This window comes from Chenopodium album, chromosome 27 (assembly GCF_948465745.1).
Source record: "Chenopodium album chromosome 27, dcCheAlbu1.1, whole genome shotgun sequence".
Lineage (NCBI taxonomy): Eukaryota > Viridiplantae > Streptophyta > Magnoliopsida > Caryophyllales > Amaranthaceae > Chenopodium > Chenopodium album.
The window spans coordinates 28,835,818-28,850,142 of NC_137860.1; the positions used below are offsets into that span (position 1 = coordinate 28,835,818).

A 14,325-nucleotide genomic window follows, 5' to 3' on the forward strand; every position below is an offset into this window, starting at 1 on the left:
AAATTACAAAAAAGCAACCTGGCCCCCAAGTCCCCAACCCAAAGAATAGTAATGTAAGTGAAAAGAAGACAATCGATCAGAGGTTACAACATGGCAATAAACCAAGGCATATTTTAGTTTGTCTTTCCAACCAGAATCAAGAGTTTTAGTGTTTTACCATGTATTGTACGGTAAATGTGTGTTACACCAACTCATCAAGATGCGGTGTGAGTTACGTAGTTGATCAGCACCTAAAAAAAGGGATGTGGGAGAGTGAAGTTAGCAGCCTGCTTGGGCACACTGAGAAAGCACATAAAGGTATACAAATCAATTTAATAACTCAAAAATCCATGTATCTATAAAAAAGGCTCATGCTTGAAGAAAGGTTGGCAACAGACAAAGCTGAATCAGCAATAGGATTTCAAAACATACCAAAAGCCACAAGGGTAAGACATGGACAGATCACGGTGCTCTTGGGACCAAATTATATACACGATTCCTTCAGTATATCTCTCCTTTTAAGTCTTCAACCATTAATAACTCACCAATTCATCAGGTTCATGAAGACTTGTATCAATCCAAGAAGGAATTTTTGGCACTGCCAATCAATTGAAGCCAAGAGTATAGTCATTTGTTAAAGCAATATAGATATCCTGTTCATTCCCATTATCTCACAGAAGCTGATGCAAAACTTCCCATTATCTCACAGAAGCTGTACGATGTTCTGCTTCATGGCCATTTAACTTAGAATTTTCAAGTAACTGATGCAAAATGAATGCAACATCAGATGATGTTCCTTTGGGGAGGTACATATCCAACAACTTTGAGTATCTTAAAGCAATATAGATCTCCTGTTCATTCAAACTAAACGTGATCAAATTTCTCCATTCCCTTGATCTTCCTTCCAAGCAAAGACCATGAAGCAAGGCAACAAAAGTAAATGATTCGTCAAGGATATTCCTATTCATGATTCTTTGTATCAGCTGCAAAGCAGTTGTGAGCATTCTGTGCTGACAAAGGCAGATGAGAATGCAATTATATACAGACTTTCTGGGCGACAAATCATCAAAAAGCATTCTTTTGAAGAGGTTCAGAAAGATTGAATTTTCATTCTTTTCAGTATCATATTCCTTCTCGGCTATTGCAGCAGGCACAATATTGGTAAATCCATTAACTAGATAGTTAAATGTAACATCGTTTGGGGTACATTTGCTCATCAGCATTCCTTCATATGTGGATGCTGCTTTGACAAGATTGCCCTCTTTGCAAAACCCACCAATAAGTATGCTATATGTAATTACATTAGGCATCAAACCATGACATTGCATCTCCTTGAAAATTTTCTCAGCTCCAAATGTATCTCCTTGGCGACAATACCCATTAATAAGAGACGTATAAGTGACCACATTTGGTTTAAGTTTCTTTTCTACCATCTCTCTAAACATCCTTAATGCATTATTAAGGTCATGTTGCTTGATATAACCATCTATTAATGTTGAATAGGTGAATTCATCGGGAGAGAGGTGTCTCTGAGTCATTTTCTGGAAACAAAGCACTGCATCATTCATCCTCCCCAGTCTGCAGTATGACTTAATCATGGCATTGTATCCCACAACACCAGGATCTAAATCTTTTTCAATAGCAAGTTCAAAAATCTTTTTTGCTTCATCTAGATTACCATTTCTGGAAAATCCGTCAACCAGTGTAGTGTAAACAAATGCATCAGGATGTACTTTATGGTCAAGCATCTCACAAAGCAACTGTTTTGCAGCTGAGAGCATCCCTTTTCTGAATAATCCACTCATAAGAACATTGTAAATTCCAGCATCAGGGATAACTCCTCTCTCAATCATTTGCTTTCGAATGTTTGATGCAACTTCAATCTCACCACGAACAAGAAGTCCATGCACAAGTGCTCCATAAGTAACCATATCAGGTTTATGACCTCTCTCTGTCATTTCAATGAGAAAACTGGAAGCCCTATCAGGGTCACCTTGTTTGCAATAGAAATGAATGAAAGGAGTATAACTATATTGATCAGGTGTCAAACCCCTTTTTATGGCCTGCTCTAGAAATGCATTAGCTTCCCTAACGTTCCCATTACTACATAAACCAGAAATTAGAATGTTATATGTCATAATATCCGGCTTACAGTGGCTCTTGATTCTTCTAATCACATCATAAGGATCCACTGAACAACCACGTTTATACCGGAAATCAATTATATTATTATGTATCTGAACATTGACTTTCAAACCCCTCATCTTCATCTCCTCCAAAAGTATATCAACCTCCTCAAATTTCCCTTCTCTGCAAAGTCCATTTATCATAGCTCCATATGTCTCTATAGTAGGTAAAAACCCTTTAAACTTCATCTCTTGCAAAAGCTCATTCGCCCTGGCAATCTCACTAATCTTGCAGTACCCATCAATAAGAGTATTATAAAACACAACATTCGGCACACAATCCTTTCCCCACCTATCCTCAATCAATTTCCTTCCCTCCTCAACTTTCCCTCGCTCGCACAAACCCCTCACCATGATACTCGTACTATAGTTATCCAAACAACACCTCCCACCACCACCACCACCATCTCTCTTAAGCATTTCATCATACACCTCTAGTGCAACCTCCATACGATGACATTTCACCAAACCATTAAGCAATGAATTGCAAGCATAAACACTAGGCATACAATCAAACTTATCATTTACTAATCTATACAATTCCCTAGCTTTATCAACTAACCCAGAATCAGCATAAGCTCGAATTAACACATCAAAAGCTTCAATAGTAGGCAAAATACCATCATTTTTCATGCAAATTAACACATTTTCAACCTCATCAAACACCCTATTACTTCCTAAAAGCTTAAGAAGGGAAGAAAACGCATACCCATCAAGAGGAGAGCAATATTTTCGATTAGAAAACCATTCATAAAACTTCAACCCCAAACCAACATCACGAATTCTATCAAAAACAAGATGGGCAATTTCTGAAGCTTCAATTGATTCTTGAGCGAGCTGGGGTTCGAGAAATTTGTCCCAATTTTGGTGGGTTCTGAGTAAATTGCATGCTTCATTGGCCAATTTCTTGATATGGGGTTCATAAAGGGGTATTTTTGCTGGTTTTGAGTTGGGGTTTTGGCGAGGTTTGATGAGAGAAAGTAGTCTTTTGGACATGAGAGAGAGATTAAAAGGAGAAGTGTGTTAGAGTTGAACAAGTCAATTTTGAGTTTTGGAAACATTGACGTTTGAATTTGTAATTGTGTGCAGTTTTTCTGGGTTCAGTGATGAAAGTATGAGAGTTGAAGTTGTTGAGGGGGAAAAAAAAAAGCACCAAAGAAAAGGAATGGGAAGGGGACTTGACCCGAAACCTAACCATTGGGCCAAAAGAAAATTGTGTGTTGGTCAGGGTCCGATAGTCGCGATAGAGTTGTCAAATTGGGTGCACGGGTTGGTTTTGAGTTAGGTCTTTTTGGTTTCTGTTAATGTGGGGCTAGCAGTTTGAGGGCTGCTAATGAGTCGACATGTTCATCAGCCACTTGTGAACAAGCTCGATTATTGGCACGCTTTGTCAATGAGTCATGTTCAAACAACATTGTGTTTTGACCAATGAATTTTTCGTGAATACTTGATTTATAACTCAATATAAGATTTATAAATCGCACAAGCTCATTTTAAAATATATATAAACTTTTTTCTATGGGACTAATTGTGAATTAAAAAAAAAAAAAAAAAAAAAACACTATGGAAATTAATTGTATAAGAGCACTATAATAGATGTTTGATTATGAAATACTCCAATTCAAATACTTGACATGGTTTGACTTTTTTTTACTCATCACTAACTAAATTTAACTACTCGTATTAAATTTCTAGTAAAGTACATTTTTAAAAAATAAATTGTGTGTATGAGAATATATTAGTACTTTATGAGACATTGTCTAGCGCCATTGTGATCACAACATATAACAAAAGGATATAAACGGTTGAAGCTGTCCATTGACCAACATGAAAAACAGAAATGTAGCAAGTAAAAAATACTACCTCCGTTTCATATTTTTTGCAACTTTTGCCAAAAATGGATGCTACACATTATTTGCAACTAATCTTTTCTTTCCTTTTTAGGTTGTCATTTCTCTCTTTCTCTCTCCTCATCACATGCATTCTTTATTTTCTCTCTCTATCTTACACTCACAAACAAATTTTGCCTAAGAGTCCGTGCACTCTTCAAAGTTGCAAAAAATGTGAAACGGAGGTAGTAGAGAAAGTTCCTTACCCAAAAATTATGATATAATTAATTACGGTAAGTACTTAAAAACCAGATTAATCAATTTGACCTAAAATAGTCTGATTTATAGGCAAACCAATTGGCTCTAATGGTCTCACTCACGAATTAGAAAACTGAATATTGAATATTATTTGTATTGGCATTTGGCACAGTGGTCGTCTTTAAAATGAAACCACTATACTTAATTTTCATTGACTTATTTTTTATTTATATTTTGTTGGCAAACTTTTTAAAAGTAATTTTTCCTTTTCAATTAATAATTAGCAATGTCCATATCATCATAAATTCGTAATCAAACAAGCAAAAACAGAAAAACTGCAATGTTTAGTTTGGCCAACACGAAAAAAAACGGCCAAATGAAAACTAAGAATAATGATAGTTATTTTAAAGATGACTACTATAGAATTTTAAGAGAGAAATAAGTATTATGATTTACATTTTCATATTACTACGCATTTCTCTTAGATTTAGTGTGGCCCAAGTTCTATAAGCCACTCTTTAGATGTTGGTGATTATTTATGAGTAGGGTTTGGTGAAGTTAGGTTGGGTCGGGTTTATTTTAAATTTGAGTAAGGTTAAGTTACTGCATTGTATTCATATATAATAGAATTATCTTTTTAAGAGTTTTTACTAGGACAAAATTATAATTAAGCTAGCATATCTTTTTAGATTTTATTAGCTTATTTATAGTAGATGTAGTGTTGAGTGTTCAGTTTATTCTTTGGAGATTAATAAAATTCTGATTTATAGAAAATTATTGTTAGTCGAGAAGACGAGCAATTACACTGAGAAAGCAAATCTAGTTGAGTATTAATCCGAGAAATATTAATAATCTTTATATCTTCCGTTACCTACAAATCAAACTCTTAGCCACCAAAATTACAAGTTTTAAGCCAAATATTCAATACTCATAGACATTATCTTCATTAATTATAAAGTCAAAATTTGCATTAATTATTGTGTAGTTTCATATCGGGTCGATATTTGACACCTCGATCTAAAGCGTATTGCATTTCTAAAAATATCTAGCTTAATGATGTGCTGATTAAAAAGTCTTCCAGCAACATAATTTGACAAATTCTTAAGACATCTAGTATTGGAATTTTCTACACAATTTCATTAATCTACTCTTTACAACTTGCATTGCCTATAAATATAAATGTAAGACATGCGATAAAGATGATCCACCATTTTATTTCTCCTACACATTCTTTGATTATCCGCTTAACCACAATTTTGCTATCATCTATCTCTCTTTTCAAATTTCTTGATTTTTTTTCTTCCTATATAATATTTTCAATCCCAATCTCTTTGATTTTACTAATATCCCCACTCTCTTGCATATCTTGGTGCAATTGATGAAGTGCAGCTTTCATGTTCTCGTTGGCTTTGACTTTTGAATTTTGATTCTTGAATACATTATTTGTTATAAATTAAACTAGGAATTTTTTTAAGAATTCAAGCCCTCTTATATAATACTCATGAAATAATGGAACTATCAAAGTTTTTAGGAAGAAATTTTTATAAAATTTTATAAAATGCATTTGTGTAATTGATTTGTTAGCAAATTACGTATATAAGAGAGCGTAAATATAAAACAAGATACACGCTATGAAATATAACTGGAAAGAAACTTATTGAAAATAATTATTGCTAACAATACATTGTTGGTTAGTTAAATATAAAAAAATCTAGATTTAGAGTCATATCCGCTTTTCAAAAAGATGAGATAGCTTGTTTAGGGTCTTAAATGGATCCAAAATTTTCAAAATATAATGTAATGATTGTATTATATAGGTAATCTCAAATTTTTCTAAATAATGTAATGATTGTATTATACAAGGTAAATAGGTAATCCTATCCATAGAATTCAATATTGTATGAATTTAATTTAGACAAATACTCGTCTTATACAAGCTAGTATTTCATTATGGCAGGGTATTTGTCTGATAAGAATAAATACTTTGTTAATTTATTGATATAAAATGTATTAAATTTTTAAATGTCTTTTCAAAGATTTTTAATTTAGACCTATTTATAATTCTATTTTATTACAAGTATAAACCTATGTTTATTTTTTTAGGAAAAATTGAAAAGAATAATCCCACCTTTGGCCCATCTTCTCAAAATAATCCTACGGTCCTACCTTTGCGTATTTTGGAAATAATCCCACCTTTATACCCCATATTCTCAAAATGAGCCTTTTATCTGTTAATGAAATTGGTAACCGTTTTTGAAGGTATTTCGCCACATGTTGTCTTTTAATTGGTTTTTTTAATTTATTTTTTATTTTTAAAAATTAAAGGAATAAAGAAAAAAATTCTTCTTCTTTGTAGCCTGCCAGAGCCACCCCTCCCTCGTTAGATCACTTGCCCACCAGAACAACTAGACCTAACTGCAGGGTTCTGTCCCACCTAATTCATCACCACCACCACATCCCGCTTCAACCCCTATTCCTTTTCCCGCAAATTACCGGTGGAGGTAGGTTTTGATCTGAGGTAGGTCTAGTGCGGTTGTGTTTCAATCTAGATGGGTGGGTTTCGGCCTAGTGGGACAGGTTTTGGTCCGATGTGACGGGTTTCCGAGTGGACTAGGCTTTGATCTAATTTGGTGGGTTTCGATCTAATTGGGTGGGTTTCGATCTAGTGGGTGGCGCCTTGCTGGGGGTGTCGGGTGTATGGGCTTTTGGTGTTGGTGAGCAGTTGGACTTAGGGGATTTTGTGGTGGTCAGATCAGAGGGGTTTGGTTTGAGAGCTCGGGGTTTCAGGTGGGGTAGTAGTGGTGGTTATGGATAAATGGTGGTGGTGGTGGTGGTCAGTGTGGGGAAACCATCATAGGGGTTGAGGAGGTGGGAAGGTAAGAGGAGAGAGATAAGAAATTAAAATAAAAATTAAAACTTAAAAAAATTTGACCTGTTAAACAAGTTGTAAGTAAAAAGGATAATTTTAAGCAGATGTAGGGTAAAGGTGGGATTATTTCCAGAATTCGCAAAGGTGGGATTATTTTGAGAAGATGTGCTAAAGGTGGGATTATTATTTTCAACTTTTTTTTATTTTATTATTTATTTATTTATTTTTAATGTATGGGTAAAATTTATAGTCAAATAAGCATATAAATATTGAAAAAGTCAAAGTGTTGTGATTATCACGAAACATGAGAGTTGCTCTAAGGTTCTATTTAAATATGTTTCAAAAAAAAAATATATATATATATTATAGGAAAATTTGCCATTATTAATCCCAACTTGCCTCCATCCGCCAATATTAATCCCAACTTTAGTGTATTCCCTATAAATCTCAACTTTGCACCCTAATAATTTTTGTCAACCCAAACTGATTTGCAACCGGTTAACTTGGTTAACATTTGTGACTTGGATTTTTTGCACACGTGTCACCACGTGGTTGGTCATCTTTGTAAAAAAACAAATTTTCTTTTTTTTTTTTTTAAAAAAAGCAACTACCTTTAACGGCAGCCACCATTAGAAACAACAAGAATTGGGGAGGGGAGGGGAGAGGGTGGCAAGCATTCGACGGAGAATGCAGCAGGGTGGTCGAAATTGAACGGGGAAAGGAAGGAAGGGTGGAATTCAGGGAATCGAATGGGCAAAAACGACGGGTGAAGGGTTGGGGTCTGTCGGAATTGGAAGGGGATAAAAGGAATCTGGTTGGAATTCCACGGGGAAGGTTAATGAGGGCGGAAATAGGTGAAAACGGAGGGGGAAGGGAGATTGAGGGTGGTGCAGCATCAACAGTAGTGGGCTGCAGCAATCTCCACCACCAGAGGCAGCAACAAAAGCGGACGATTGTAAAAAATGGACAGGGAAGGTGCGGGGAAAGGAAGTGGGCCGGAAAAAGCAGGGGTGCCGCCTGCCGGAATGGGCAGGGGCTGCAGCGTGCCACCTGGGGTAGAGGGTAGGGTTTTGATTTTTTTTTTTAATTGAAAGATTCAATTTTTTAAATTTATTTTTTAAGTTTATTTACTTTTTTATTTTTTTCGGATAAACCTTCTATGGATGCCTGGTTGAGGGTGATAAAAATTAATTAGAGCTGATAATCTTTAACACGACACGACAACATGGCCGAAACCGGCACAATACGAACATGAAGTTACTAAGAGAAAACACGAAGTCGACACGACACGAAACCAAACCAACCCAACCCGTTTAGATAAAGTTGTCAAATTATTCAATTATCCTACATTTAACATAATTTTTGATAGATTTTGTGAATAACATGAAATTGACACGAGACCAAACACGAACACGACAAGACTTGACTTTTTGCCAGCTCTAAAATTAATAGGGTGCAAAGTTGAGAATGATAGGAAATAAACTGAAGTTGAAATTTGAATTAATGGTGGCAATTTTTCCAATATTTTAACTAGTCAGCTTATATCACCATGTAAACTTTTGAATTTTAGTTTCTGAATAACTGATAGTACATAAAGCACTAAAGACTAATTAAATGTTGCTAAGATACAAAATACGTCGTCTTGCACCAGCTAGTCCTTTGAAGTAATGACAAGTAATCCCAGGGCACCTATCAATATATACTGCAACAAGATAAAAAAAAAAAAAAAAAAGGTTGTTACTCTTAAAAGTCTGAAAATGAAGGTAAACTGTTAAATACTTAATTGAATTATACACAAATTAAGAAATCTTGTGAAAAGAACTAAATAACTTGTACACGAGAATTAAATTAACCCCATGAATATGGCAGTAAGAATTTAGCCCCGTGTGCCTTTTCATGCCCTCTTAAACTGCTAAATGTAAGGGACAAAGGGGCATTGGTCACATGAGATGATGATGAAAAAGGGGCGAGAATCAAACGTACAAAAAATGAGAAGGAAGCTTCGTTACAAAATGTTAAAAAGTGCTTAATTTAAGTTGGATATGAAATCTACATCTGTATCAAAATGTTTGATAGCTCGATTAAACAAAACAATTTTGAACCTCCCAATCCCCCCACCCATCCACTATTTGTAAATCAACTATTTCAATTTCACTCTTACCACTCACTCATCATCTATTACAACGGTCCAGCACCAATCCTAAGAGTCCTAACCCAATGTACACCAATTGAGATTTAAGAAATAAGAAAGGTTAAAACTAAAAAAGACAGCTTAAGCCACATTACACAACAATGAAACTCTTAAAGAAAAAGTTTGGTGGAAACTTTTACATGAATTTAGGAATTCTTACCTTGATCATTGGCTTTTCAGTCATGATGATTGTAACCCAGCCAACATATGGTAGGAATCTACATGGATATTGGGGAAAAAAAAGAAAAGTAAAATAAACACCGTTAGAAGCAGAAACACATACTACTGTAGCATCATAAGTGTAGCAAGACATCTACGATTCTACGTGATGAGAAAGCCCAAAAGTGCAATTGGTTACATTAGTAATGCTTCACAATACTGGTATGGCCAAAAGACTGGTCATTTACGGCAAGTACACAAAGGAAAAGGTAGCAAAGGCTTACCCTACAGCTCTGCCCATTATATGATGTCGTTGCAGCCACTGTTGACCATGAGCATACAAAAGCCTGTCATCGCCATAGTTGTTGTCACCTGAAAATGGCATGGAAAGATGAAGTTAGAGGGAGCCCAGAAGAAGCACACAGCATGTCATGGCATGAGAAAAAGAGTGCCAATAGCCATAGAGTGACAAACCCAGCTAATCAAGGCCTACATGACTAAAATGGGTATTACCACCCAGCAACTGAAGCAGAAAGTTTGATTTAAAATTTGTTAGTACCTTTTGTAAGGACGTCAACCTCGCCAGTATCTTTTCGCTCGTGAACCTGTAATAGATTGATAACAGTAAATAACCATATTGGAACAAAAAAATTAAAGAATTCTACGCATTGAATTGCATCCGATATTACCAAAACATTAATGCAGTTTTTCAGATCTACCACCAGAAGATTAAGAACATGTGGCTGATAATTCTATCACTTTATCTTGGAGGTAAATTCATCAATTTTATGCATAAATGCAGTATTTTGTTTACATATAACCCCAAAACACAAAGAGGATGATTTCCAAGTAACATTAACTAAGCTTTACAAAGCTGCATTTGGTGCATGTAATCAGAATAATTTATTTCAACTCTAAAATGTAAAGTAAACACAAGACTCAAAATTTGATTCATTCGTTTTAATCCCAAAATGCTCACACGGCCAACTGAACTCTGAACAACCAAATCATAGACTTTGCCAGCTGGAACTTTTAACTACTCATCTATTACCTTCTAAAAGAGAGAGTAATTAGTATGTGCGACATACCTTGATAACTCGATGGACAATTGGAATTTCACGGCCCTGCAAAGAAGTAGCAAATAACTTTATATTGGTTGATAAGCATGGGAAACGGCAGAAGCCCAACAACCAATTATGCACAGATCTTTACAAACCAAAGATAAACAAAAGGCTGCAATAAAATGTCGCCAATAACAAGCAGTAAGACAATTATGTTATAGCAATCAGCCATAAAAAGAAAATCTTGTGCTCCTAATCAGTCATACAAACATATTATAGAGTAATTAAAGCCATAAAAATTAACCAAAAAAGGGGGAAAAAAAAGAAGCAGTGTTTAAAAGTCAGCCAATCTGGGTGCAGATCTCATTCAAAACAAAGCTACAAATACAGATTTACTCCTAATCAGTTAGCAAGTTGTAATTTTTATTAACTCATATAAAACTGTAACATTAAAAGCCAAAAAAAGCAAAATAGTACTTACATCAACATTAAACACAACTATTTCCCCAGCACGAATAGGATCCTTGCTCATATGCAAAAACAATATATCTCCCTGTCACAACAGAATAGCATCAAGTTAGGCATTAATCTGAAGAAAAGCAATTTATCAGTCATTTAATTGGAGTAAAAAACATAAAGTGGCAAAAAAATGTGTGAAACATGTTCAACAAAGGTGACCAAATGAAATGAGCACAATATGTCTTAGTTCTGTAGACAAATTATCACCATATAAGCCTAAGCCATTTTAAACAAACGTTACTCACATTAAAAACGAAATAAAAACACAAAATAAAAGTTTAAACGAAAAGTAACGAGAAAATAAGCAAACCATTCGATTCAGCCTCTCAACAAAACCATCCCAAACATACATTGTAATCGATAGAAAATCTATTAATCTGTATATGCCTCTAAAGGTAGTCAAAGTAAATCAAACTTTGACTACCTTTAATATCTATTAACCGGTATATACCTATGAAATACATAGCCATGGAAACTCATAATCAGGCATGACTCACCCTCTTGAAACCAGGTTCCATGCTTCCAGAAAGGACAACGACGACAGGAGACTCACTACCAGTAAAGCACATCAACGCCTTCCATATTATGAGTGCAGAGGTAACAATCATCCCTGCATGAGAGTAAGGCAAATATTAGTTACCAGTTAATTTAACCTACAACATTCACATAAGAAAGCACACATCAGTCAATAATATTACGAAATACATGGAGTACTCGTTCACACACTGCGAATTAACTATACATGCTTTCATGTCAGCTATCGCTTACAGCGTACTATACATGTCTTGGCCAAAGTCACAAAAAAATAATCCCTATATAATTTCAAATTTTCAAGTATTCAACATAATTCATATCAGTCAAAGACTTCCAATTCTATCATATTCATCATCACACAATTCCACATTGTGCATGAAATTCTTATACTGCAAATTTATTCAGTTGTGAACAGCTTTAAGAAAAAAAGTCTACCAAATTTTACAAATTTTCGAGCTTTCACCAACATCTTCACCAGGGAAGTCAGTCAAATCTTAGGGACGTTCTGATTTGGATCTCTCAAGACACACAAGGCTTGCAAGCTATAATAATATTGGATCTTCAAATTTCAGCAAAAACTAAAGAATTACACGAAAATTAAAGGAATAGATTCCAACTCTAGAAGGAAATAAGGGTTCCTTGTCAGTCGCAGTTTTGTGTTTGGTGTAACTCCCTAAACCTATGATAGCAAAAGCTCGTCAAATAAAATTTTTATCGTCATAAATATCATTAAGGGTGAAAAATCGCACAAAAATAAGATAGATAACTAGTAATCATACCCCAAAATAAGATAGAATATTAAAAATCTTAATCCTAATATATCTCCTAATCATATTTGTAACCAATTACTAATTCATTGATGCACCCTCCATTCTAATGATCATTCAAGTAATGTAAAACGTTTATATGTCGGATTGTACAAAACTCTACGCCATGAACTCAATTAATCAATGTAAATTCTCCAACACCTTGATTTCAACGACGAGAATTTATTTGAATTACAAATCATTTTACTTCCCTTGTAACAAATTGACCAATTTGACACCTAAAATCCCAGAACTATAACAATGCTGAAATCAAGCATGACTCAATTACTCCTAAAAAAAAAAAATCAATTTTCCACGAAATCAAACAAATTAACACCAATCATAATAAAATCTCAAATAATTAGCCTATAATTCCAAAACCCTAATAACAGAGAAAACCCCAATTGAGCAGAAATCGTATACAATCAAACACCAAAATAAAATCGATCAATTAAGCAAAAGATGAACAAATTTAGGTCAAAATTGAGGATTGAAAAACAAGAAGGGGGTAAAGGACGAACCAAGACTGACGGCTTGATGAACAAGTTGTCTGATCTGAATGGATTTGACAGCGTCGATTTGATCGCTAACCCACGCCATTTTCTCTCTCTTTTGACCAGATTCCGGCGAGATTTGACCTCCGGTGACTCGACCTCCTCCTCCTTCTGGTGTTGGGAAACTATAAACGATTCTTACTGTTAAGACTTTAGCTTCTGAGAAATTACAAGTTTAAGAAAAGGATATTTTTTTTTTTTTTTGGGCTTTAATATTATGGGCCATTTCTCTTTAGGTAATTTTTATTGTCTAACCATAAGACCTATAACTCTATGAGAGCATAGCCAACCGTTAACCATTTAGGATGGTTTTTGGGAGAGAGAATGTGAAAAAATAATTAAAAAATGAAGAGAGAGAAATTTGTTGGAATAAAAAGCAATAACCTGGTTGTGGAAATAACCAGGTTATAAAGCTTGGTTATTGAGTGAAGTAGTAGGGCCAATTTGCTTGGTCATTGAGTGAAAGAGGGAGATTGTGTGGTGGGATTTGGGTAAAAGTAAGAGAGATAAGATGTGTAACCATGGTAAACCATTGGGCTACATTGGTTATTAAGTGGGTATAAGAGTGGTTATAAATAAGGTGGAAGATAGAGAAATTAATTAAATAAGTGATAACCATAATGGTTGTGGGCAACCATTGTGGTTACTCTAAGCGTATAATTATTTCTTGTATATATGGAGTACCATTGATAAACCGAACTTTCACCTTAACGGTGTTGATGAGCCGAGACCGAGCCTACTCATTGAACAATAGTGAGCTTAGGCTCAACTCGAGCTCAAAGCTTGTTTGAGTCTTAGAAATCGAGTTTGAGTTGGGGTTTGCTGATAAGTTACTCACTGAACAACAATGAACTTAGTCTTAACTCGAGTTCAAAGCTTGTCAAGCCTTAGAAATTGAGCTCGAATCAGAGTTTGCTCATAAATACTCAAGTATAAACTAATAATTAAACTTTACATACATATCCCCGAGATGATTCTTATAAATATGTATTTTCATTGTATACATCTAAAAATTATAAAATTTAATAATAAAAAAAATATATAATGAGATAAATCCAAAAGATCTCACACACGATTGTATTACCTCATATTGATTAATGAAAATTTAAGACTGAATTTTTAAAATGAGGCAAATTAATAAGTACGGAAGAAAGAATTTAGACCCTGTTCATTTCACCCTATTTTTGCTAAACTGAAATTATTTACTTAATTGAAATATATTTTATTGAACTGAAATTATTTTTATTGTTGTCTACTTTAAGTATTCTTTAAATTTACTACTACGTAATTTTTATTGAATTGAAATTATTTTTGTTAAACTGAATATGTGAAGTGAACAGGGCCTTAAGGTATAACCTTGTCACCAAAAAAAAAAAAATA

General features: G+C 34.4%; 2 protein-coding genes across 2 annotated transcripts; both read right to left on the reverse strand.

The window, feature by feature from the left end:
• Positions 1-677: 677 nt before the first annotated feature.
• Positions 678-3,268, reverse strand: LOC145621260 (uncharacterized). The gene has a single exon (XM_081676000.1). It carries the CDS (start codon positions 3,159-3,161, stop codon positions 678-680), a length of 2,484 nt encoding a protein of 827 aa, XP_081532126.1. The 5' UTR covers positions 3,162-3,268.
• Positions 3,269-8,594: 5,326 nt separating this feature from the next.
• On the reverse strand, positions 8,595-13,096 carry LOC145620566 (uncharacterized). Its single transcript, XM_081675260.1, has 8 exons — positions 12,913-13,096; positions 11,549-11,661; positions 11,014-11,085; positions 10,560-10,595; positions 10,031-10,076; positions 9,756-9,843; positions 9,473-9,530; positions 8,595-8,823 (listed from the first exon to the last, which is right to left on the reverse strand). Exons 1-8 carry the CDS (start codon positions 12,989-12,991, stop codon positions 8,773-8,775), a joined length of 543 nt encoding a protein of 180 aa, XP_081531386.1. The 5' UTR covers positions 12,992-13,096; the 3' UTR covers positions 8,595-8,772.
• Between the last annotated feature and the right edge of the window lie 1,229 nt (positions 13,097-14,325).